The sequence below is a fragment of the Xyrauchen texanus genome, chromosome 17 (assembly GCF_025860055.1).
Source record: "Xyrauchen texanus isolate HMW12.3.18 chromosome 17, RBS_HiC_50CHRs, whole genome shotgun sequence".
Classification (NCBI taxonomy): Eukaryota; Metazoa; Chordata; class Actinopteri; order Cypriniformes; family Catostomidae; genus Xyrauchen; species Xyrauchen texanus.
This window is the reverse complement of record NC_068292.1, coordinates 17266117-17293610: the sequence shown is the minus strand read 5'-3', so window position 1 is coordinate 17293610 and position 27494 is coordinate 17266117. Positions and strand designations below refer to the sequence as shown.

The 27494-nt window shown below is 39.8% G+C and overlaps 1 protein-coding gene across 6 annotated transcripts in view; it reads left to right on the top strand.

Annotated features, from left to right (window-relative positions):
- Positions 1–23684, top strand: part of LOC127657839 (oxysterol-binding protein-related protein 3-like) — a 116486-nt gene extending 92802 nt beyond the window's left edge. For 4 of the 6 annotated variants that reach the window (XM_052146771.1, XM_052146774.1, XM_052146770.1 and 1 more), the window contains 11 exons: positions 3720–3857; positions 4705–4798; positions 5949–6187; positions 7423–7560; positions 7633–7696; positions 7821–7899; positions 10934–11078; positions 17821–17965; positions 19478–19604; positions 20390–20512; positions 22373–23684. In XM_052146771.1, coding sequence (XP_052002731.1) covers positions 3720–3857; positions 4705–4798; positions 5949–6187; positions 7423–7560; positions 7633–7696; positions 7821–7899; positions 10934–11078; positions 17821–17965; positions 19478–19604; positions 20390–20512; positions 22373–22469 — 1389 coding nt within the window. In that variant the 3' untranslated portion in view covers positions 22470–23684. The remainder of the gene's footprint in view (positions 1–3719; positions 3858–4704; positions 4799–5948; positions 6188–7422; positions 7561–7632; positions 7697–7820; positions 7900–10933; positions 11079–17820; positions 17966–19477; positions 19605–20389; positions 20513–22372) is intronic. The other 2 variants (XM_052146775.1, XM_052146773.1) reach the window with 2 other exon arrangements.
- Positions 23685–27494: the final 3810 nt, after the last annotated feature.

Sequence of the window (27494 nt, the reverse complement as noted above, 5' to 3'; positions counted from 1 at the left end):
GTTGTGACGCCGTGTGCAAAGGGCACGCAGCCGCGGGCCGTTGGAGAGGGGCCCCGCTCCGCTGGCATTTCAATTGCCTAGAGTTGTTGACTGTCTTCTTTGCCCTGCGGCGGTTTCTCCCGTTAATTCGAGACAAACACGTCCTAATCAGGTCAGACAGCACCACTGCGGTAGCGTACATAAATCGCCAAGGCGGCGTACGCTCCCGCCACATGTCACGACTCACCCGTCATCTCCTACTTTGGAGCCAGCAGCGACTCCGGTTACCCAGTAACTTACCCAGTGGAGAGTGGAGGCTCCACCCCCAGTCGGTCCAGCTGATTTGGGAACGGTTCGGCAGAGCCCAGGTAGACCTGCTTGCCTCCCGAGAGACCTCCCACTGCCCGCTCTGGTATGGCCGAACAGAGGCTCCCCTTGGGACAGATGCGCTGGCACACAGCTGGCCCGCGGGGCTACGCAAGTATGCTTTTCCCCCAGTGAGCCTTCTTGCACAGGTGCTGTGCAAGGTCAGGGAGGACGAGGAACAAGCCACGCTGGCGAATTCCCCTGAGGAAGGACCTTCTTTCTCAGGGGCAGGGCACACTCTGGCATCCGCATCCAGACCTCTGGAAACTCCACGTCTGGTCCCTGGACGGGACGCGGAAGATCTAGCCGGTCTACCACCTACCGTCGTAGACACGATCAACCAAGCCAGAGCCCCTTCTACCAGGCAGCTTTACGCCCAGAAGTGGCGCCTGTTCGCAGATTGGTGTTCTTCCAGGGCTGAAGACCCACAGAGGTGCGCAGTTAGGTCAGTGCTCTTATTCCTGCAGGAGAGGCTGGAGGGGAGGCTGTCCCCTTCCACCCTAAAGGTGTATGTCGCTGCTATCGCAGCTCACCACAACGCAGTAGACGGTAAGTCTCTTGGTAAGCACGACTTAATCATCAGGTTCCTAAGAGGCGCCCGGAGGTTAAATCCCCCCCAGCCAAGCCTGTTCCCCTCCTGGAACCTCTCGGTAGTCCTCGCGGGCCTCCAGAGACCTCCCATCGAGCCGCTAGAATCAGTTGGACTCAGGGCCCTCTCCCTTAAGACGGCCCTGCTGATCGCGCTCGCTTCCATCAAGAGGGTCGGGGACCTGCAAGCGTTCTCTGTCAGCGGCACTTGCCTGGAGTTCGGTCCGGCAGACACTCATGTGATCCTAAGACCGCGACCGGGCTATGTGCCCAAGGTTCCTACCACGCCCTTCAGAGACCAGGTAGTGAACCTGCAAGCGCTGCCCCGGGAGGAGGCAGACCCAGCCCCTTCGTTGCTGTGTCCGGTACGTGCTTTGCGTACCTACCTGGACCGCACGCAGAGCTTTAGACACTGTGAGCAGCTCTTTGTATGCTTTGGGGGACAGCGGAAAGGAAATGCTGTCTCCAAACAGAGGCTTTCCCACTGGTTTGTAGATGCCATTTCATTGGCTTATCACACCCAGGCCGTGCCCCCACCCTTGCAGGTCCGAGCTCACTCGACAAGGAGTGTTGCGTCCTCGTGGGCACTGGCTAAGGGTACCTCCCTGGCATACATTTGTAGAGCAGTGGGTTGGGCGACACCCAACACCTTTGCGAGATACTACAATCTCAGGGTTGAGTCAGTTTCATCCCGTGTTTTCTCAGGTCCGAGCCAGTAGAACTCGGTAACACGCTGATGGGCTGGCCGGGTGAATCGCTTGCGTATACGCCCTTTCCCTCGCTTGAGGTAAAACAGTGCGTCTTTTTTCCCAGGAGACTCCACTCAACGTGAATCCCTGGTTGATTCCTCCCTAGCCCTCATGGGTCCGCAGTTTGGCGGAGGAGTTTGCCGACCCAATCCACTGCGGGTACTCAGATCTACCCTGTACTGGAATAGGTGCTCCACAGAGTAAGGGCCTCCTACGCGGACTCCCCCTGTGTGTATTTTCCGCGATACGGTCCCCTTACAAGCAGACCCGCGTTTTCCTTGGGTAAGTTTCGGGTGCCCCCCGGTCGCCGTGTGTAGCAACTCCACCCTCGCTGAGGCTGGATCTGCCACCGCGCCACTTCCACGTGTCGCCTAAGAACACATGTGACGTATTCACCACCATACCTCCCCAGTTGGGCAGGGGTGGTCTCCGCGGGTCTTCCCCCCCTGAAAATATGGGAAATTGGGTAAGACCCCCTTCCCTCAGTGCGTGTAAGGGCCCCGGCTGTCTAGTGCTCTATGCAAGAAACATAGAGAGAAAAGAGGCACAGCCAGGCTTGGGTAACCAAAAGGATCCCGACGACTTTTCTGGGGCATTGGGGAAGGGTACGTGCCCTGGCACAGCTGGTCGTTTGGCACGTAACAAATACCTGCCCGCTCCTGTGTCAGCAGAACACGTACACGGCTCAGCGCATGGCGGATTTAAATTGGACCCCTAGTGTCGCTTCTCCGACACAACGTGGAGAGAGCGACAGACGGGGAACGTCTAGGTTACGGATGTAACCTCCGTTCCCTGATGGAGGGAACGAGACGTTGTGTCTTCCCGGCCATGTCGCTGAGCCGAACCGCTGTAGTGGCCAGAACCATTTCTGGCTCCTCAGAAAAATCCGGAATGAACTCTAGTATTTGCCTCGCCTTTATACCCGTATGTCCGGGGGCGGGGTATGCAAATATTGACTGCCAACTTCTCATTGGCCTTTTTTCAATGGATCAGAGGCATATTCGGCGCTCAAGAGAGACCCCTAGTGTCGCTTCTCCCACACAACGTCTCGTTCCCTCCATCAGGGAACGGAGGTTACATCCGTAACCTAGACGTTCTGTCTGGAGGAATGGGCCAAAATTCCAGCAACTTATATTGAGAAGCTTGTGGAAGGCTACCCAAAACATTTGACCCAAGTTAGGCAATTTAAAGGCAATGCTACCAAATACTAACAAAGTGTATGTAAACTTCTGACCCACTGGGAATGTGATGAAAGAAAGAAAAGCTGAAATAAATCATTCTCTGTAATATTATTCTGACATTTCACATTCTTAAAATTAAGTAGTGATCCTAACTGACCTAAGACAGGGAATGTTTTCTAAGATTAAATGTCGGGAATTGTGAAAAGCTGAGTTTAAATGTATTTGGCTAAGGTGTATGTAAACTTCTGACTTCAACTGTATAACTTCCAAAATAAACCATAAGTGCAAAGGTTGAAATAATGAATTTTACTCTCCAGTTACTAAAGTTGCCAGGTGCATTTCATTTACGTATACATCCAGAAATTGCAGCATGAATTACTGTTAACACCACAACATTATCCAGCAAGTTGCCAAGAGCATTTGGTGACTTGTATGCTAATTATTATTTTAAAACATCTACAGTCACCCAAAAACATTTACAGGTACACAAAGAATGGTAGAGCCTTATTAATGTATGGTACATTTGTAAAGTACAGTTTAGTATAAATCATGGTAGTATTTGTTGTATTAAGCATAATTTATGATTATTTAAATGTACAAAATAGTTGTATTACAATAATGAGAATGATAGTTTTTACTTTACAGTAATGAAATTTTATTAGGGGAAATGTGCTTAATTACCATGAAAATAATGTTACAATGCAAGAAAATCTCAACAGTCCAAAATAGGCTTTTCTATAAGCAATTTTTTATGGATTTTTTTAATGGTAAAAAAAAAAAGACCTTGACATTTGTTTTGATATTCATTCAACACATTTGGCTCTATTTCCGTCACCAATGATTTGTCTTCATTCAGAAGCAAGACTCCAGTGATGGTTCCAACCCCCTTATCCACCAGGCGTCCAATGAGAGCAGAGCTTCCATTACAGAGTCCCTGTCAGAGTTCTTTGATGCACAGGAAGTGCTGCTGTCAGCTAGTTCTTCTGAAAATGAGGTGAGGATCATATTAACTCTCTCCATGCCACAATGTCCAATGGCCCTTTTATACACATCATCAAGAGACCAGCTGCTTCCACGCTATGCTTTACCACAGTCTACTGAACACCCTATTAGGAGATAGACATTAAACATGTAGCAAGTGCTACGGATGACATTCCACAGCTTGAGGAATTAGCCTGACCGACTTTCTCTCACACACATTGAGGCAGAACTGTTCAAGCAAGTAATATGGGAATTGAGATAATTGATTGCCTCTAAAAATACCCCAGAAAAATATGAGGTGCAAATTTGGCACCTGTAAGAATTGGTACCCTTGAAACTTGCCCCACCTACCCACCACAATTGACGCAAACACATTAAAGTCTATTATACATTCAGCATTATCATAGTATGGTTTATTAGCAGGAGTAGAGAGATCCATCACCCCTTAGATGTATTATGCTGAAGTGTGAATTGTTTTTCCATTAATAGTGTCACCAAATGGAATTGCAAATATAATGAGTGTTTACAAACAAGTTTCCTGAACACACCCCTTCTGCCATTGGTTGCACATACAGATAGTCCCACCCCAAAGTCACACCATTGGCTGGTCAGTATGCTTAAACAAACAGAGCAATGTTTAAAAGAAAGACAGGGCTACAAACATTACCCTTTTCGGTGCAATTAACATATGACTCACTTACTTATAGCTGGGATTGGGGAATGCATTGTAACATGTAAAAAAATAAAACATGTCACCTTTAATGATTTTCTGTCAGTAGTAGGTCAATAGACAGGAAAAGATCAATTTATATTGTCAGAGAGTCAAACACCTGTAATGATGATATGTGGCTTCCTGCTAGCCTTCGGAAGATGACTCATATATCAGTGACATCAGTGACAACGTGTCCATGGACAACTTCAGCAACAAGGCAGAGAATGACAGACTTAATACTGGTGGGTATGACACAGTGTTTCCTTAATTCTTTGATATTTCAGTGTATTTGATTCAGTGGGAGTCACTTACAAACTATATTTCATACATTAGACAGCAGTTTAGCTGTATGGAGTGTTTGTTATGTCATGGACCGGCACTGACAAGCCATTTTAACATGGCCTGTCAGGTTTCCCATGGTCATGGAAAACCTGGAAATATCATGGAATTTTACAATTTGATTACCAGGCTTGAAAAAATTATGGAATACAATTTTTAAAAGTCAGTTTTATTTGTAATGTTTTTAATAGTTAAATTATTTAATTATACTTAACTGATGAAATACAAACTATAAAATTATTAAAATGCTTACCCAGTAATTACAAATGACCGGATAACTCATGGAAATTTCAACAGTGAATATAAATGTTAATAGTTAAAATAAAATGTCATTAACATTTTAAATATTTTAATTATTGGGGTCCAAACACATGTGAATGGAACATGACCAAAATGGCCAATTTTGACACAATAGATGCTGTGGACACAGTTATAGCACCACCTAGCATCAGAATTAGACTAAATTTGGCATGTGCCATAAGAATGTTCTGTTTCCATGTGTACTAAATTTTGGATATTGGGCTCACAAGGTACAGGCTAATTACTGATTTTGGACATAAAACGTCAACGTCATCATCTTCTGAACGACTTTACAAATAAAAACTATTTTGATAAATTTTTGTGAGGAGCATCTCTAGATGATGCATACAATTCTATGCAAATTAGACAAACAGCCTAGGTTGAGATAAAGTCGTTTTTTTTTTTATCAAAGTGGAATACCTTTTTCTTGCTGAAATGGAAATCCACATGACCAATTGATCTGGGAGTACTGAAGGATTCAGAAGAAACATATTTTTTATGCTAGCGCAAATGGTCCTTAAGTTATTAGCAAAAACCTTTGAAGCGCCACCCTGTGGCTGATTCTCACATATTTGGTATACAACATAATTTTGGCAACCTCTAATTTGCTAAAGTCATGGAAATTCATCAGTCAAATGGAAACCTTCAGAGAGACATACTTGCTGGATATGGGATGTTCTTGTATAGATCATCATATGTTCCTCTTCCTGGATGTACTGTGTTTTCTGACTGCAAAGTTTTTTTCTTCCTTAGGTTGTATAGAGAATGGCTGTGCACAGCGACGGTCGTGTCTTCCCTCTCCTAGTCCCAACACCAGCAACATCAGCCTGTGGCACATCCTTAAGAACAACATTGGGAAGGACCTTTCGAAAGTGGCCATGCCTGTTCAACTCAACGAACCCCTCAACACACTGCAGAGACTATGTGAAGAATTGGAATATAGCGAACTACTCGACAGGGCCGCACACACACAGGACCCGTTTGAGCGCATGGTAGGCCACAGTCACACTCACACACACACACACACACACACACAAATGCACACAATCATTAACATATGCAAGATACATTACATGGCCACAAGTACATGGACATTCGAACATCACTCTCATGTTTACTTGTGAAAAAACAAAAAAATACAGTATACATATAGTGTGTGTGTGTATATATTATATATATATATTATTATTGTTATTATTTTACTGTAATTGTTTGTCTGAGGAGATTGCATGTCTGTTTATACTTAATTTAAGGCACTTGCTAATAATGGGTGAGGAATAGTCAAACCCGTTATTTAGAATGGGGAGTCCAGTTCACATACTTTTGTTCATAGTGTATTTCTCTGCACAGAATGAGATGTTCATGTACTCACACTGACAATGGACTTTATTTAGCAAAACAAATCGATTGGTGCCCCTTCTATCAGAGCCATTGTCTTACTTGTGATGTCACAATGCTTTTGATAGCTTGTCTGATTCAGGCTCATCGCATGGCATCAGCTATTACTCATGAGTGCATGATTATTGTTCAGAAATGACTCTCCCTGCTTGGAAATAGGCTTTATTCATCTGCACTCTACTGTCTCCAATGTCACTCTGAAGAGCCATCATTGTGCTGTCTTTGTCTATATGGAGGAAGAAAGAGATCCTCTCTCTCAGCTTTTGCTGGGAATTTACATTGCACTAATGATTGGGTCAGTAAATTGGCTTTTCAGGATGGTTCAGTAATGAAGTTTAATCTGATTAAAAGAGACAAACACAGAGAGAAATGTCTAATAGAAATGTAAACTAGATCTGAATGTCTCACATTCAGTCAACATGAAATCAAATTTACTTCTTAAAGAGTTAGATCACCCAAAAGGAAAATTCTATCAATATTTGCTCACTCTTGTGATGTTCTAAAGCCATATGACTTTCCTTCTTTAGTGGAATACAAAATGAGATGTTTGGCAGAAAGTTAACCTCAGTCGCCATTCACTTTAATTGTATTGAAAAAAATTGCAATGAAAGTGAAATGTGACAGGCTAACTGAGGTTGTATTGAGCAACCATTGCACTCCTTGCATTGAGTGTCACTCAAATAAATCAGAAACATTATATTTCAATGAAGTCTCACTGAAGAGTGTCATTTCATCTGATTATCTCTTAAATCGGTTTGCTTGCAGAGTTTAATCAAAACAAATGGGAAAAGTTACACTATTAACCGAGAGTGCTGTGTTATGTGTGTAGGTATACATTGCCACATTTGCTGTGTCTGGCTATGCTGCCAGTTACTATAGAGCAGGAGGAAAACCCTTTAATCCAGTGTTGGGTGAGACCTACGAGTGCGACCGTCCAGACAAAGGCTTTCGTTTTGTGGCCGAGCAGGTAGGATGCTAAGCTTTGTGTTTGTGAACAGGTGTGTGTGGATCTTATAACTTCTCTGGTTTCTTTCTCCAGGTCAGTCATCATCCCCCTATATCAGCGTGTCATGCTGAGTCTAAAAACTTCATCTTTTGGCAAGGTAACACCACATCTGATTGAATAAATCCAGACTTATGGTGTCAGTACACACAAGCTGATGTCTGCATAAGACAAAAAGAGAGAAAGATGTGAAGTTGACTGTGTTATATATGTGACTAATTTAGATGTCAGGTGGAGGAATAAGTTCTGGGGGAAGTCCATGGAGATTGTACCTGTAGGAACTACACATGTGGTTCTTCCTGGGTGAGTCACTGTTTATTTATCACTTACACATGCCCACTTGCAAGAAGGGGTATGTGGTATACTTTAAATCTGTCGACACTGTAAAAAGTGGTAACCTGTAATTGTAACCTTAAAGGAATATTCCAGGTTCATTACAAGTTAAGCTCAATCGACAGCATTTGTGGCATAATATTGATTACCACAAAAATGTATTTTGATTTGTCCCTCCTTTTCTTGGTTTGGGTAACTATGAGGCAATTACAATGGAAGTGAATGGGGATAAATTTTGGAATGTTAAAATACTCATTATTTCAAATGTATAACCACAAGAGATAAACAGTACCTGTGTAAACATGATTTTAGTGTGATAAAATCACTTACTAATATTTTCTGTGTAAACTTATTGCCAATTTTTCTACCAACTTACAACTTGGTTACAGGGTTCCCATGCTTCCTGGAAAACCTGGAATTTTCAATGCAGTTTTCCAGTCATGGAAACATAATTGGAAAAATACCTATATGTCCTGGAAAATAATTATTTGTCCTGGAAAATATTTTTCAACAAATTCACACCCTGAGTTGATTGCGTGGCGATTCGGCCTTCACATTTTAGGATTTGAATCAATTTTTAAAAATTCAACAATTGGAGTCTGCTTATGCCACAGTTACCACATGTAGTATGTGGAAAACATGGACTGAATCACAGAATTTTGACATATTTGGATAAAAGATTAATGTTTAAATGCACAATTAATCAAATTAAAATTGGTCCAAGTGTGATAATTAAACTGCAAATGTATGTGTTTTCATTGAATAAATATATAATCTGCAAGTGATGCACAATTCAATTTGAATGTGTGAAGCTAGCCGCTTGTACGCTGAAAACACCTTATTACGTGTGAGAGGAGAGCACTCAGAAGTGCGCAGCACATACAAACTATGTATTTATTGAATTAGATTTACAGGAATTAATCAACATTATGCCACAAATGCTGTCAACTAATCTTAACTTGTATTAAACCCAGAAGTTTCCTTAGCTACATCCACCTAATCTAAACATTAAAATGTGTTTTGTTGGTGTAACCTTATGTATTCAGGTTGATTCAATAATGACACATGAAGCGCATTTTTTAGGTTAACATATTTTTCTCAGTGTATTGGATAGATAAAGGATGTAATACTATTTAAAGGTGTGGACAAACACACTTTAGAATAATAGTAAAGTCATCAAAACTTTTAAAAATAATTTAAAATATGTATTTTTCATATTTTATATGTGTAGATCCTTGACAAAACAATTGGAGGTTGCCACTTTTTTACAGTGAATGAGAAATATGTCGTGACCACTAAAACATAAAAAAAAAATTATATTTAGTTTCTTTAAAGTAACCACCCTTTACCTAAATAACTGCTCATTCAATAATATTTAGGATTAAATGTATGCTGGGCACTTGTTGACTGATTTTCCTTCAAAATCTGATATAACTCAATTTAAAATAAAAAAATAAATAGTAAATACAAAAATTAAAGTAACATTTGAAAGTTTTGTAAAGAAATTCATAAACAAAATGTTTAGTTATTCACCAAATTTTTTAAACATTGATGTTTAATTCCAAAGTGCTGTCCGTTATTTGGACAGAAATGGAGAGAAAGCTCTCTCATTAAAGACTATGGGAAAAAAGTGCATATGATTATTCTAATATAATGGTTATCTTTAGCACAACGTCTGACTGAAACATCAAATAGCAGAGAATTTCCAGTTTCTTACGTTGTTGTTTATTTTATGACAGTCTGATATGACATACAGTATTATATAGATAATTAATTGCTGTGCATGTAAATGCATTCAGTGTAAGTGGTAGAAGTAAGATCAGAAAAGGTGTAGTTTCAGACTTATATCATAAATTATGTTTCAAAATGATGAAGAATTTGTTCAGTATTTGGTACAGAATACATGTACTTGTTCAAGACCCAATGTCTTGCTTGTGATGCTTTAAATCCTTGTGGCTAGACTGCAGAGGTGAGAACAGACTGGAGTCTGGGTAAATGGGATCTTGAATGATGGCACTGTCCAAATTATAACTGCAGCTGTGACTGATGTTGTCAGAGCCCTTGCTCTCTTTAAGCAATGGATCTGAAATGCTGGGACAGCACACTGGGGCAGGGAGGTGTTAAAGCAGTGTGCTGAGTGGGTTGCAGTGCTTTCACTCGTTCCAAGGTTTTTTTTTCAGATTCAATGAACTGTAGCTCAATGTTCCCTGGCTTACAAGGAACCTTCTTGTCACAGACTTTGGATTGTGAATCTTAAAATGTGCTGTGAAGTATTAGTGGTCATATTTCATAGTAGCCTTTCTATTATTTTAGTAATTAGTAGGGCTTGGGGAAAAAAGTGTATCGATTGACAGCCCTAGTCATAATGTCTCCCATATGTACCTGCAGTCTGAACTGTACTGTAAGTACAGTAAAGTTAGCAGTGGACCAGCAATTTTTCAAATATTTGATGGCTTTGATCTGGTAAATTCTGGAATTCTGGGGCATGAAACTGTATAATGTATTGTTGTCCCAGGCAACGGATTTATCACTTACATAGTTGTGCTAGTTTCATGTCTTTCTTATCACTCCCCAATCTCTTCTCACATAATAAAATATTATCACTAAAAAACTATATTTCATGCCAATTATTTATTTATTTTTGGTAAGTAGCTGTGTAAAAATTGGGATTATGTTAAATCACACAGTCATTATCTCAAAAATAAATTCAAAGATCCATCCACTTCGTGATTGTGATTATACCTGACAATACAAAACCCCTACATATGTAAGGCAATATAATAATGGCAATTGAGACATAAAAAAAATTATTAACATATATTTCACACAGTATTTAGTCTACTTAAAATTCACTATTTGAAAACAGAAGATTTACATTATCCATTGACATTATCAGTAACTGGTTACTGACTGATAATCTCAGAATGCCAAATAATCTACCTAGCTGTAATGAGTGTGAATTTAATGATGTAGATGCACACTCATGCATTAATCTCTCTTGCAGTTATGGGGATCACTATGAATGGAATAAAGTGACATCATGTATCCACAACATTCTGAGTGGTCAGCGCTGGATTGAGCACTATGGTGAAATCTCCATCAAAAACTCCAACAGTGAGAAATGCCGGTGTAAAGTCACATTCATCAAGGTGAGCTGCCACTGCATACTGTTCAGTCTGAAATGTCAATGTTACCTGCAAATGTGTTTATTAGCACTGCAATATATAACTGTTTGTTTCTGCCATGTGAAAATAGCCCCATGTGGGTTTTGACATTTAGACATTAATCGTGATTAGAACCACTAATCACGACCACATGGAGGTTACCCCATGTGACTCTACCCTACCTAGCAACCGGGCCAATTTGGTTGCTTAGGAGACCTGGCTGGAGTCACTCAGCACGCCCTGGATTCAAACTTATGACTCCAGGGGAGGTAGTCAGCATCAGTACTCGCTGAGCTACCCAGAACCCAAAATTTGTGTCCAGATTTTTCATTCTCAAAATCAGGATTATTAATATGGTGAAGGGAACAACAATTTGTATTAGACTATTGTTATTAGAGATCAAATTATTGTCTTTTTTACCAAAGCAGATTATTTTTCAGAGTCTGATGATCAGGGGTGTAAAGTAATGAATAAAAAATACTCATGTTACTGTAATTCACTACTGTTTCCAAGAATTCTACTTTTTTAAGTAGTTTAAAATTTTATATTTTTACTTTTACTTGAGTATATTTTAATTGCTGTAACTACTTTTACTGCGCTATTTTCCCACAGTCTGTGTTTGCTACTTCCCCATCCTGATTTTATTTTTATCTATCAACATGATAGATCTATCAACTATTTCTGGGCTTAAAAGATACAAGAACTAAATCAGTGTTGAACATTGTATCTCAAACGGAGGACGATGTGGCCCCCATGTGCTACTTAAAGAAATAGTTCACACAAAAATTTAAATGATCTTATCATTTACTCATCGTCATGCCATCTGTATATGACTTTCTTCTTCAGAGCACAAATTAAGATTTGTAGAAGAATATTTCAGCTCTGTAGGTCCAGTTATTCAATGTAAGTGAAGGGGTGCCAAAATTCTGATGCTCAGAAAAGCACATAAAGCAGCATAAATGTAAAACATACAACTCCAGTGATTTAATACATGACTTCAGAATTTATGACAGGTGTGGGTGAGAAACAGATCAATATTTAAGTCTAGAAATTTCTCTTTAAGTCTTTTTGCTAGAAATTCTTCTCTCTGCCCAGTAGGTGGCGATATGCATGAAGAATATGAATCACAAAAAACAAGAAGAAAGTGAAAATTAAAGTGGAGATTGACTGAGCTGGCAGGAGAACTAATAGTAAAATAGGAATTAAATATTGATCTGTTTCTCACAACATCTATCATATCTCTTCTGAAGACATGAATTAAACCACTGGAGTTGTATGTTTTAATTTTATGCTGCTTTATGTGCTTTTTGGAGCATAAATATTTTAGCACTGATTCACTTTTATTGTGTGGACCAAAAATGTTGAGATATTCTTCTAAAAATATTAATTTGTTTTCTGCTGATGGTGGTGAGTAAATTATTATTGATTAGATGATTTCCCCGTCTGTCCCTCACTTCGACATTGTGTCGAGTGAAACACTAGGGGACTTTCTTGAAGGCTTCGGTTACCTCTGAACTTGAGAAAAGGCCAATGAGAATTTGGCAGACAGAATTTGCATGTCCCTCCCCCGGACATACCGGTATAAAGGGAGGGAATCATGCATCTGTTCATTCCGATTTGTTCTTCAGAGCCAAGCGGGTGTGCGATCAGTGAGCTGAGATCACTTCTGTTCCACTCACCTCTGCAGAGCATATGCTGTTGGATCTACGGCACATATCAGCAGCTTTCTCCTTCTCTGCACGACAGTGCAGCTTTGTCCCTGGGCGCTTCGACAGCACTGCTAAAAGAGAGTATTTGTAAAAGAGATTATTTTCTCTAAAAGAGCAATACACAGCTGCCGTTGAACGTCCTTTTCAGGACACATCTTTGTAAAGATGCCCTTTCGCCCCTGTGTAGTTCCTGGATTCGGTTGATTTCTCTCTGCTCCTGATGGTCATAGACGCTGCCTTGTGTGTCTGGGCCAAGATCACACTGAGGGGGATGGTTTGTGGATGGTTCATGTTCTCACTGCGAGAACTTAACCATGGCAACGTTGCGGTCGCGGCTTTCCTTCTTAAAGAGGAACACCACTCCAGATGCCCCCCACGTCGCTCCTTTTTTCACGGGATTGAGGGCGACCTGGCTGGCGATGGAGGTGATTTGGGGATGGCAAAGGGCTTTGATTCACCGGGTAGATCCCTATGAACCACCTGCCCTCCGGCACGCTCGTTGACTTCCGTCCAAGCTCGAGGTGAGAGCAGCTCGCCTCATGGCCAGTCTGTTTACTCCCTCGAGCCCCCCGAGCTGGATGATGAATTCGCCGCTGCATCAGAGAGCATTCCAACGTCTGATTCGGAAGACTCGACTGGGCTGCTGCCATCAGGTCAGCACGCCCAGTCTGAGGATGCTTACCCGGGCTGCCGTCAGCGTGGGGTTGGACTGGAACCCTCCATCCTCCCCGCAGCCTTAAAGGCTAGATGATTGTTTCCTCGGATCCGGGCGCGGCTCACAGTCACGGCTTCAGGTCAACTGGGAAAAGAGCAAGCTTGCCCCAGGTCAGAGCATCTCTTTTCTTGGCGTGGAGTTAGACTCGGTATCAATGACAGCGCACCTCACCAATGAGTGCATGCAGTCGGTGCTGAAATGCCTCACCTTATTCAAGCCAGGCACAGCAGGTCCTCTAAAACAATTCCAGAGGCTCCTGGGGCATATGGCATCTTCCGCAGCAGTAGCGCCAATGGGGTTGATGCATGTGGGACTGCTTCAGCACTGGCCTCAGAGTCGAGTCCCGAGATGGGCATAGCACCAAGGCACGTACCATGTGTTCTTACATCCCCGCCTGGTGCCAGAATTTCAACCCTTGGACAGACCTCTGTTTTCTGCAGACAGGTGTCCCGACGCATTCTGGTCACCACAGACGCCTCCAAACAGGGTTGGGGCGCCATGTGCAACTGGCACACTGCCGCCGGCTCCTGGTCGGGGCCCTGGCTAGGTTGGCTCATTAACTGCCTAGAGTTGCTGGCTGTATTCCTTGCCCTGCAGAGGTTTCTCCGGGTAATACGGGCAAGCACATCTTGATTCGCTCAAACAGCACTGCTACGATAGCGTACATAAATTGCCAATGCGGCGTGCACTCTCGTTATATGTCACAACTCGCCCACCATCTCCTCCTTTGGAGCCAGCAGCGACTGATTATCAGGTTACTTAGAGGTGCCTGGAGGCTGAACTCTCCCAGGCATGCCTGTTCCCCTCATAGGATCTCTCCATGGTCCTTTCAGGCCTTCAGAGACCCCCCTTCGAGCCGCTAGAATCAGTCAAATTCAAAGCCCTCTCCTTGTGCTCTTTTTGCCCAGGAGAGTCCACTCAACTCGCGCTCCCTGGATGTTCTTCCTCCCTAGCCCTCTGGTCCGTGAATTCAGCTGAGGAATTCCCCGACCAGACCCATTATGGGCACTAAAATTAATCTGTACTGGAATAGGTGCTCCACAGGATGGGCCCTTGTGGATTAATCCCCCTGTGTGTATTTTGTGCGGTACGGTCCCCCTGCTGGCGTACCCACGTCTCCCTTGAGAAGTCCCTGCTGCCCACAGGCCGCCGTGTTTGGAGGAACTCATCCCTCGCAGCAGGTAAGATCTACCATCACACCATTTCAACATGTGGCCTGAAAATCCATATGATGTATTTCGCCACTCTTTACCTCCCCCCAGCCTGGGCAGGTGGTGGTCTCCGCGGTGTCTTTTCCCCCTGAAAGAATAGGAGTTGGAAAAGAATCCCCGATGCATGTGATAGCATTAAGATGGCCCCAGCCGCTTTAACTCTATGCGAGTAACATAGAGAGAGAAAAGGCGTGGCCTGCTCCCATGCTTGGCATGTTGCACAATACGTTTATGGGCTGTTGGAGAAGGGTACGTGTAGTCTGACGTAGCCTGTTGCTTTGGCACGCAACTACCTGCCTGCACCTGCATCAGCAGCGTATGGTTCAGCGCATGTTGAGCGACAGACGAGAAACGTCTTACTGATGTAACCTCAATTCCCTGATGGAGGGAACAAGACATTGTGTCCCCCTGGCCACGAGGCAGAACCGAGCAACTGCAATGGCTGAACCTTAACCTCGACTCCTCAGTGCAAAACCTGAATGAACAGATGCATGCTTCCCTCCCTTTATACCCATATGTCTGGGGGAGGGACATGCAAATTCTGTCTGCCAAATTCTCATTGGCCTTTTCTCAAGTTCAGATGTAACCAAGGCCTTCAAGAAAGTCTCCTAGTGTTGCTTCACTCGATACAACGTCTCTTTCCCTCCATCAGGGAACGGAGGTTACAACAGTAACCTAGATGTTTTGGGTGAATTATTCCTTTTTAAGCATGATGTAGCCTGTACCAAACAACTTTTCCCGTGCCTGCTCTACCTCCTCTATTGTGCAGGACATGACGTGACATGAAGCGATCCTGCTTATTTAGCATTTTTTGCAGTCCTTGCATTGTTTTGAACATGTTTTATGTACAACAATAACGCTCTGTCGGCATAAAGGGAAATTTAGACCCTACACATAAACTGATTTTAATGTAATTGTTTCATACATTACTGAATGGTGATCAGTGTATTGAAAATAACTTTTTAATATTTAAATTTCTGTTATCATGTCTCCCTTTTATTTTCTGGAATCAGATTCATGTAGTGCTTATCATAGATAAGTGATTTTAACATTTTAAAAGTTGGCATACAGTGTTAATTATAATGGGGCATAGGTTTTGCAACTCGGTACTCAATATTCACTATGAGTACTTTTAAATGAGCTACTCTTTTACTCTTACTTGAGTAGTTTTAGGAAAGTTACTTTTACTCTACTCACACTACATTTTTTGGGACGTAACAGTACTCCTACTTGAATATGATTTTCCAGTACTATTTCCGACCTTGCTGATGATAACCAATATGCATAGCTGATTTTATATTGTTTTATTTCTGCTTTTTGACACAATAATAACTATATAATCATTAGACTACAGCAGATAAACCTCATATGCATTATTAATATTATTAATAATAATAATAATAATCAATGTATGAATGGTCATGATGATTATTTAAGCCATTATAGTTATACAAAATCGTTTTACTCTCTAAATGGTCTTAAATGTCTTAAAATGCTACACATTTCTCACTTAAGAATAAATAAACAACATTGTTTCCTGTAGAGGTTGACCGAAAGTGAATTTTGCTGATACCAATAATTAAGGAGGTGGAAAAGGACAATGTTTTTTTTTTTCAAATCGATTTTTAGAATAAAATAAAATATGTCCTTACTATAATGGGCACAGACATTGGCACTACAAGACTTCAACATTAATAAAATTCCAGATGCAGTTTATTGTACAACCAAAATCCCAATAATAATCAGACAAATTACGTGGGACTTTTAACTATAAACAAGCCTGAAATACACAATGGCTCTTTTACAATGCTTTATATGTATGTTTTTACCGAATTAGGCTTTTTATAGCCTATATACTCACCAGATATATATGTATTTCACCAGATTTAGGTATGAATAAGGTTTATTATTATTCACAAGAGATGGAGAAGTTGGAGACACAATGTATGTGCTGAAGGGGCACGTTTTTAGTTGCATATTTCTTTGCATGCCCTCACTTCAATTTAGAACACTTGAATTATATAAATAAAAATTGCATTGCAGTGAGGACAGAATATATTGATGAATATTGTCAATGATAAAATATTTAGATACAGCAAATCCTCATGAGATGTCAGTGATTGTTTTTTTTATTTTATTCCTAGAGGCTGCTGTTGTACTGTAAAATCAAGTTGTTCTAACAGAGGAATTCCAAAAAGCATCTATCGGCAGCGATTAATCGGTAAAGCGTATATATATATATCAGTGTACTGCTGGTTTGCTGATGTACACAGTGGTGTGAAGGCCTTGTTGGGTGCTATTCTTTCTGGTAGACCCAATTTTAAAGAAACCGATTAAGTAGACAAGTATGATTATTGGAGAAAATTGTGGTAATCAGTCGGTCAACTGTTTTTACAGTGCTAGTCTGAAAGCCTTCAGTCTGATAGGATGTCACTTGTCACTCATCTCTCTCTGGCCATTCAGAACGCACCACATTCTTTAGCATCTTATGAGGGATCTGTGTAGCACAGCTAGGGAGATAATTGAACTCAAATGCTGAGGTTTTCAGAGACTTCTAGCAGCCTTTAAGGACTTCAGGTCTGGCCTCTGTGAGGGAGAGAAGGAGAGAGAGAGAGCAACAGAGAGAGAAAGAGCAATCAGAGGAGAAAGAGCTCAATTAGGGAAAAGGGGAGCAAGATAAATAAAAACAGAAAAATTTGAGAGAATGAGATTCTACAAAAGTGAGATAATTCATGATTCAACTTCCATGGGTTTCATTAGATCTGGTTGAAGTGAAGAGCACTGATACATCTCTGACTCAATGATGACATCTTCTGGAGAGCACTCCAGTGCATTTGACCTGCCTGCAGCAGCTACTGTTGAATATCACAGTTCATTATATCCTAACATTAGTGAATCCTTGTAAACCTAGACTAGATGCTCTAATCATTCTGTTATTCTACAGAAATATAAGCACTTCTGCACTAGTGACATTTGTACAGTAGCAATGTAATTAACACAGACAGTCTTGTTTAAATGTGTATGCGCTTGTTAACATTGTTTGCCTTATTCAGAGGTGCTCTTATGGTCAAATTTGCTTGTGTGCTTTCCAGGCGAAGTACTGGAACTCGAGCATGAACGAAGTGGAGGGTGCAGTCACCGACCACAAAGGCAAGGTCATCCACAAGCTGTTTGGCAAATGGCACGAGGGTATATACTGCGGCACCCCACCCTCTGCTTCTTGCATCTGGAGGATGAGTATGAAACAAGACACACACTTTAGTCTGCCCTCTTTTTAGCAGGGTTGGGATCTAAGAATTGTCTACCTTCCAATGAGTTGGAATTTGAATTGAATTGACAATGATTGAGGTTGAATTGGGATTGATCGAAATGCAATTTATACATTTTAACTTTCATTTGTCCAAATCTACAAACAGATGTGTAGTTCCTTCTTATCAGCTCAAGAACAGAACTCAAAATAACTTCTCAGGTGGTCTTTTTAAGGGTTCTATCTTGAAAGCTGTTTCATGTTATTTGGCTACATTTTGAAGACTTTTGGGTAAATTTACGCATTCTATTAAATTAATTATTCATCGATTATACAGTATATCCATGTATATATACATATATAAATGCACATTTCTAAAGGTGGCATTTTAAAGATTCATTAATATTATAATCCATTTCTGAGAATACCCCATAATATGTTGTGTGTATGATAACATGTTTTTGGTCAATTCTTACTGAAAAATTAAATGTATTATTAAAACTTCAATGACAGCAGATTCTTTTCTTTCAGGATATTTTGCATTATATCTAAATAATTTATTTTTAATTCCATTTATTTTTAATTCCTTTACTTTCTCTTTGCTACCTCTATAAAAAATCAGGAAATGGAATTTAAAAGTCATTTTCAATTTAATTTGGAATGATGCACAACCCTGCTGTTTGTGTTTATTAATTGATTAGATTTATCAGTATTTCAGAATATATATATGAAAGATTACCTTATGTAGGTGTTTGTGTGTGTGCGTGCGTGCGTACGTGTGTGTGTGTGTGTGTGTGTGTGTGTGTGTGTGTGTGTGTGTGTGTGTGAGCGTGTATTTATCACTTTGTGGGGACCAAATGTCCCCATAAGGATAGTAAAACCCGACATTTTTGACCTTGTGGGGACATTTTGTTGATCCCCATGAGGAAAACAGCTTATAAATCATACTAAATTATGTTTTTTGAAAATGTAAAAATGCAGAAAGTTTTCTGTGAGGGTTAGGTTTAGGGATAGGGTTAGGTTTAGGGGATAGAATATAAAGTTTGTACAGTATAAAAAACATTATATGTATGGAAAGTCCCCATAAAACATGGAAACACTACGTGTGTGTGTGTGTGTGTGTGTGTGTGTGTGTGTGTGAGCGTGTATTTATCACTTTGTGGGGACCAAATGTCCCCATAAGGATAGTAAAACCCGAAATTTTTGACCTTGTGGGGACATTTTGTCGGTCCCCATGAGGAAAACAGCTTATAAATCATACTAAATTATGTTTTTTGAAAATGTAAAAATGCAGAATGTTTTCTGTGAGGGTTAGGTTTAGGGGTAGGGTTAGGTTTAGGGGATAGAATATAAAGTTTGTACAGTATAAAAACCATTATGTCTATGGAAAGTCCCCATAAAACATGGAAACACAACATGTGTGTGTGTGTGTGTGTGTGTGTGTGTGTGTGTGTGTGTGTGTGTGTGTGTGTGTGTGTGTGTGTGTGTGTGTGTGTGTGCAGATCCAATGTCTCCAGACTATGAGCAGTACTACGGTTTCACCAAGTTTGCTATGGAGCTAAATGAGCTTGACCTCGTTACCAAACAATTTCTTCCACCCACAGACACAAGGCTACGACTTGACCAGAGGTAAAACCCTTCATCCATGTTGTTTAGCTTTCAAGGAAAGTTTATACTACCAGCTTGAAGAAGTTTGTTACGTGGGGTTGTCATAGTGACAAATTTACAGTTATTGATCCAATTTCAATTAGCCCAAAATATTAAAAAAAAACCCTAGGACAGTCGTAATCATATTCATGAGTTCAGCTTTCATTCATACTATTGTATGAAAAACAGGTATTGTAAATTTATATATATATATATATTGGGATTGACTTTTTATCAAATTACCTGCACATTTTGACATCCCTACTTATGCTGCATTCACGTCGTGTACAAATTACTGTAATTACAAGATGAGCCATTTATGTCCTGGGAACTCCAAAGTTATCCGTTTCTATGACAACAAAATTCATAATGCCAAAAGGGATTTGTTGTTGATAAAGAAAAATATTTATCACTGCATTAATTCATTTATTCACCTCAATATGTTGTTACAAAATGTTTGAGAACAAAGACAGTGCCCTAGGTAACCATGGCCTAATAAGATAGAATATCAAACCATATTGGTTCTTTTCACATAATGTCACGACTGTCAAGTCAGAATTTTCATAGAATTCATAGAATTCACATAGAATTTCATAGAATTCACAACTTGTATTTACGGAATTTCCGACATGATGTGAACACACCATTCGAGGGCATAAATGTGTCACAGCAGACGGAACCTTTAGGGCCACCAGAAGATGACATCACTGCATCAGCTGCGCTGTGAAGGACAAAATGATTTAATATGAGACTGTTTGTGATTGTAGGTTATTGGAGGAAGGGAACGTTGAAGCTGCAGAAGTGCAAAAACAGAGGATTGAGCAGCTTCAACGGGAGAGACGAAGAGTCCTGGAGGAGAATCAAAGGACACATCAACCTCGATTCTTCCAGTACGAACCAACAGTCCTACTTAATCTGCACTGTCACTGTTTATCCTAAATAAATATAGTTATAAGTTATTTTGTAGCAAGTTCATTGTTAAAGGAATTGTTCACCCATAAATGAAAATTCTGTCATAATTTACTCTGTACAACTTTTGGTCCATCCAATGTGCAAAAAATATGATTTTTGGAAGAATATCTTGTCCACTATTGCTTATATACTAAAAGTGAAGGAGGGCTATGGTTGTCAAGCTTCAAGATGAAAAAAAGCACCATACAAGTATAATAGAAGAAGCCCATTATTTATTACAAGTCCTCTGAAGCCATATGATACTGTAGCTTTATGGGAACAAACTCAATATTAAGTCATTATCACTTAAAAATGTGTCATCCACTGTAGCTCTCTAATATTGTTTTGGGAGTCCCCAACAACAGTTTTACATGCATGCAATGACAAAAAACACTTTTGTTGTCTTATAATATGCATTTATGTTTACCTGATTTGCTCACCGACTCCCAAATGATTCGTTCAACGACTCATTTTTCCAAACCCCTTCTTTGCGTGATGCTAATCTGCGGTGATTGGCCAGATGACCCAGTCAGTTGTGATTGGTATACTCTGTGCAGAGATTGTCGGAAACGGAAAGCCCTTCACCGCTTTGTAGTAAAAAAATCTAAATCAGAGAAGGAATTTGAGTTGATTTATGTTAGCGATCATAGCCCAAAGTTCGGTGGTAAACACCAATCAGTTATTGTTTGCGTTAGCCCAACGCATAAACATATTGGTAAAGCACTGCATTACTACAAGTTATTGCTCTATTCTTTATAACAACTCAAATAACATCGACAAACATTTCACATATTTCAAAAAAATTGACATTGGAGACCTAGAAGCTGCGCTGAGCGTAACTTACACAACACACACAAATACTTATTAAGTATGCTAAAAAACACATAAAAGCAACAATTATTAATAATACTTACAGGTTGTGATTCGGAGGAGGAAGCTGATCCAAATAAACTTGGTACTGAACCTTCCTTCAGTATCAACCGGCTCGCGAATCCACACTTGAAAGCATTCATGTTCGTAAAGCAAACATCATTAAAATGACGTGAACACAGCACAAGGTTCGGGCTATACTTGTGTGGTATAGTTGTAAATATAAACTCTAGCCACTGATTCTTCACATGCTCTTGTGTCTGCGCACGTAATGAGTGGGCGCGGCCAATTTGATAATTTTTCGTCTTGACGTCACAACGAAAAGGAAAATGACTCATTGGAAAATCGATTCATTACATTGACTCAGTCGACTCCTACTTTTGAGAGACAATAATTTTTTTACGGTGAACTTTCATATATAAAGCTTTGCAGGATGTTTTTGTTCACTTAAATCTATGTTACACACTACATGAAAGGTAATTTTCAAAATTCCATAATAGGTGCCCTTTAATAACAACTGTCACTCTAAGCAATTAGCAGTTCCAAACCAGACAAGCAAGGCTCTATTTACTAATATTATATGGAATAGAGTGGCCTGGATATTATCTGTTCCATGGAAGAAAGTCAGACAGGTTTGGAAGAACATGAAGGTGAGTAAATTATGACAGAATTGTCTTTTTTTTTGGGGGGTATCCCTTTAATATATATATATATATATATATATATATATATATATATATATATATATATATATATATATATATATATATATATATATATATATTGTATTTTTTTTTTAATAAAGCCGTTCTTTTGTCTCAGTGAGTGATCTATATTAATCTTAGCTTGAGAGACTACTGCTATTCCAGTTTCATCACCTTTACAAAAGTCCCTTCATAATGAAATGTTTGCTGTTTTTTCACCAATAGAAAGTCCAAAGATGACATTTGGATGAGCAACAACTCTTACTGGGAGTTGAGGAAAGATCCTGGATTCAGCAGTCTTGACTGTCCGGTTCTCTGGTAACTCCGAGGCAGCCAATATTTATCTGTGCTGACTGCTGCCTGCTCTTTTTTGTTCACTGCTGCCTGCTCTTTTTTTGTTCTGGCCAACATAACAACATCAAGAGAAAACACCTCTTTGAGTGATGTCAAGACTGAGAGAGCTGATGAAGAAAAACTGGCTGTTAAATTTAAGAGTGACAGAGGGAACCACACCAGAGCTTTGACTGAGAATGCTATCATTTCATATAACATCTTAAAGGAATATAACTTTCACCTTCATATCAATACAAACCCATTGCTTTCTTTTTTAGAACTCAAAAGAACATGTTAGGCAGAAATGTGATGGACTGACACCCTCAGTCACAGTTCACTTTCACTGTATGGCAGAAAGACACAATGAAAGTGAATGGTGACTGAGGCTTAATGTGTTCTTCTGAAAGACAGTTGTATGGGTTTCAAACAACATGAAGGGAAAGTAAATGATGACAGCATTTTCACTTTTGGTTGAACGGATCCTTTAATATTCTTTATTTAATGTCTCAGTAGTTCAGTTACCTTAATATGGTTACATTATCTATTTTAGTTTCTTTGATGCAAATTGATCCCTTGAAAGTAGGAGAAATATGCAATCTTGTCCCAGTTCATATTCTTGTTTTGTTGCTGTACACAATACAGTCAGAGCACAAGAAACAACACAAAAACTGGTGGGTTAGGATCTCTTGTGGCTAAATGTGGTACTGCAAATAACTGAAGAGAACTTTGAAACTCAGCCTAAAACATAATGTAGTATGTTGTTGTCAGAACAGAACTGCGTTGTCTACCTCTTAAAAGGAAACTGTCAACTGTACATTAGAGTATGAATTCCACATCTGTCTAATGCCTTATTTACTATTATATACTTAAGACTGAGTCTTTACTAGAACTTCTCATCAATTTAAATGTATCATTACAAAGTATTGTAATTTTACAAAAGCCATTTATTCTGAGATTATTGAATGAACAAGAGGTGACGTTTAAGGGTCTCTTAGAAATATTTATATTCATCTTAACCTCTTCATTAGACTGACAGTACTTGGCATTACCACCACACATGTGAGCCTGGCAGTGTTTTAAAACTTCCACACAGTTCGACCTGTAACCTGTGCTCATTTCACTCTGAACTACGCACTAGACGAGAGCTACTTGGGTGTTGACCACTGCAGCTTTTCCTCTTTCCTTTAATAAAGACTCATTTCAAAGATCACTCAGTTGATTTTATTTCAGATTTATTTCAAAGTCTCAGATCTGGTGGGCTGGGGATTTTCTGTGTTTTTAGAGCTTTAAAAAACATTCCCATAACAACTGTAGATATGAACGCAGGAGTAAATAACCTTAAACCATCAAAATATTTCCTGCTGTTTTTTGCAGCAACATTGTGTCGTTGAGTTTAGAAAAGTTTAATTTCCTGTGACAAGTTAATTTTATTCTTTACTAATTATTTATGATTATTTCAGTGACTTTTACTTTAAGGACAAATATACACTCACCTAAAGGATTATTAGGAACACCTGTTCAATTTCTCATTAATGCAATTATCTAATCAACCAATCACATGGCAGTTGCTTCAATGCATTTAGGGGTGTGGTCCTGGTCAAGACAATCTCCTAAACTCCAAACTGAATGTCAGAATGGGAAAGAAAGGTGATTTAAGCAATTTTGAGCGTGGCATGGTTGTTGGTGCCAGACGGGCCGGTCTGAGTATTTCACAATCTGCTCAGTTACTGGGATTTTCACACACAACCATTTCTAGGGTTTACAAAGAATGGTGTGAAAAGGAAAAACATCCAGTATGCGGCAGTCCTGTGGGCAAAAATGCCTTGTTGATGCTAGAGGTCAGAGGAGAATGGGCCGACTGATTCAAGCTGATAGAAGAGCAACTTTGCCTGAAATAACCACTCGTTACAACCGAGGTATGCAGCAAAGCATTTGTGAAGCCACAACACGCACAACCTTGAGGTGGATGGGCTACAACAGCAGAAGACCCCACCGGGTACCACTCATCTCCACTACAAATAGGAAAAAGAGGCTACAATTTGCAAGAGCTCACCAAAATTGGACAGTTGAAGACTGGAAAAATGTTGCCTGGTCTGATGAGTCTCGATTTCTGTTGAGACATTCAGATGGTAGAGAAATTGGCGTAAACAGAATGAGAGCATGGATCCATCATGCCTTGTTACCACTGTGCAGGCTGGTGGTGGTGGTGTAATGGTGTGGGGGATGTTTACTTTAGGCCCCTTAGTGCCAATTGGGCATCGTTTAAATGCCACGGCCTACCTGAGCATTGTTTCTGACCATGTCCATCCCTTTATGGCCACCATGTACCCATCCTCTGATGGCTACTTCCAGCAGGATAATGCACCATGTCACAAAGCTCGAATCATTTCAAATTGGTTTCTTGAACATGACAATGAGTTCACTGTACTAAAATGGCCCCCACAGTCACCAGATCTCAACCCAATAGAGCATCTTTGGGATGTGGTGGAACGGGAGCTTCGTGCCCTGGATGTGCATCCCACAAATCTCCATCAACTGCAAGATGCTATCCTATCAATATGGGCCAACATTTCTAAAGAATGCTTTCAGCACCTTGTTGAATCAATGCCACATAGAATTAAGGCAGTTCTGAAGGCGAAAGGGGGTCAAACACAGTATTAGTATGGTGTTCCTAATAATCCTTTAGGTGAGTGTAGTATAGTATTACACTCTAGTTACTGTGACACATTTTATGAGACATTTATAAAATGTACACCACCATTTTGAATGTCTATCTAGAAAACTCTTCTTTTTTTTCCTTTTAACTAATACCTGGTTGAAATTGGTTTACTTGCGACATATTTTGTACACTGTTTTTCAGAGTGACATTTTCGAAATCTGGTATTATTATGAAGCTTTAACTCAAATATGACGTATATTTTACATTGGCGTCTGTCCTTTTTATATATTTTGTTGATCAACGCTAAACATAATTTAGCATGAGATACCTTGCAATTGCATGACTTTTCGTCTGTCATAATCAGACAAATGCTGAAGCTAGTGTTGCGCAATACCCTCATCTGTGTCATGTGGAGTCAGTGGAGATGCCCAAAGAAATTATCAGCAGCCGTTTTCTGGGTGAGGAAAGCAGACATGCAGGTATTTTCAGAGGTTTCAATGTTCTGAATATTTGAAATTATGCACAGTGTATAAATATTTAGGAGTTTGCTAAGAATATTATTTTCTATTTATCTCTGCATTCATTTGAACTGTTATCATGCACTGTGTAATGTGTTGTAATGAAAATTTAAATAGTATTTTGATCATAAATGCAAATAGGGAAGTGAATCCCTACAACAGATATTCAAAACTTTCCCCTCTGTAGCTAACAATCGCTGAATATTTTATAAAAATATATTAATCCATATGAAGAATGAACAAATCCATATATATACAGGTGCTGGTCATATAATTAGAATATCATCAAAAAGTTGATTTATTTCAGTAATTCCATTCAAAAAGTGAAACTTGGATAATGTATACATTCATTCCACACAGACTGATATATTTCATGTGTTCATTCCTTTTAATTGATGATTATAACTGACAACTAATGAAAAACCCCAAAATCAGTATCTCAGAAAATGTGAATATTGTGAAACGGTTCAATATTGAAGACACCGGGTGCCACACTCTAATCAGCTAATTAACTCAAAACACCTGCAAAGGCCTTTAAATGGTGTCTCAGTCTAGTTCTGTAGGCTACACAATCATGGGGAAGACTGCTGACTTGACAGCTGTCCAAAAGACGACCATTGACACCTTGCACAAGGAGGGCAAGACACAAAAGGTCATTGCTAAAGAGGCTGGCTGTTCACAGAGCTCTGTGTCCAAGCACATTAACAGAGAGGCGAAGGGAAGGAAAATATGTGGTAGAAAAAAGTGTACAAGCAATAGGGATAACCGCACCCTGGAGAGGATTGTGAAACAAAACCCATTCAAAAATGTGGGGGAGATTCACAAAGAGTGGATTTGCAGCTGGAGTCAGTGCTTCAAGAACCACCACGCACAGACGTATGCAAGACATGGGTTTCAGCTGTCGCATTCCTTGTGTCAAGCCACTCTTAAACAAGACACAGCGTCAGAAGCGTCTCGCCTGGGCTAAAGACAAAAAGGACTGGACTGCTGCTGAGTGGTCCAAAGTTATGTTCTCTGATGAAAGTACATTTTGCATTTCCTTTGGAAATCAAGGTCCCAGAGTCTGTGCCACAGACTGATCGACTCCATGCCATGCCGCATTGCTGCAGTAATTCAGGCAAAAGGAGCCCCAACTATGTATTGAGTGCTGTACATGCTCCTACTTTTCATGTTCATAATTCTCAGTTGGCCAACTTTTCTAAAAATCCTTTTTTTGTATTGGTCTTAAGTAATATTCTAATTTTCGGAGATATTGAATTTGGGATTTTCATTAGTTGTCAGTTTTATTCATCACAATTAAATGAAATAAACATTTGAAATATATCAGTCTGTGTGTAATGAATAAATATAATATCCAAGTTTCACTTTTTGAATGGAATTACTGAAATCAACTTTTTGATGATATTCTAATATGACCAGCACCTGTATATACGTATATCCACAGTAGCAATAATGGAAAAATCTTATGGCATTTGTTCCCAAGAGTCACAAATTGGCCTGCTTGTTATATTACCCACCTGCTTTATGACAATATGCGATTAAAGGTGCAGTATGTAAATTAAAGGGCTGTTAATAATGTAAGCTAAAATCTCGAAGAATGCACATGAAAAGATGCAGTGAAATAAATACTGGAAAGGTTCAATTAATTCAAACACAGTTGACTGATCATATAACATAGCCAATAAGCTATTCATTAGTTGTGCAATACATTTTGTTATCTTTTGTCAAATACGTTTTAAAAATATTATGCTCATGATTAATTGAAAACGTATTTGAAGCAATTATCAAATAAAAAAACAGTACACCCTTTTTTCCAAGAGACAAAAGAAAACCTAGA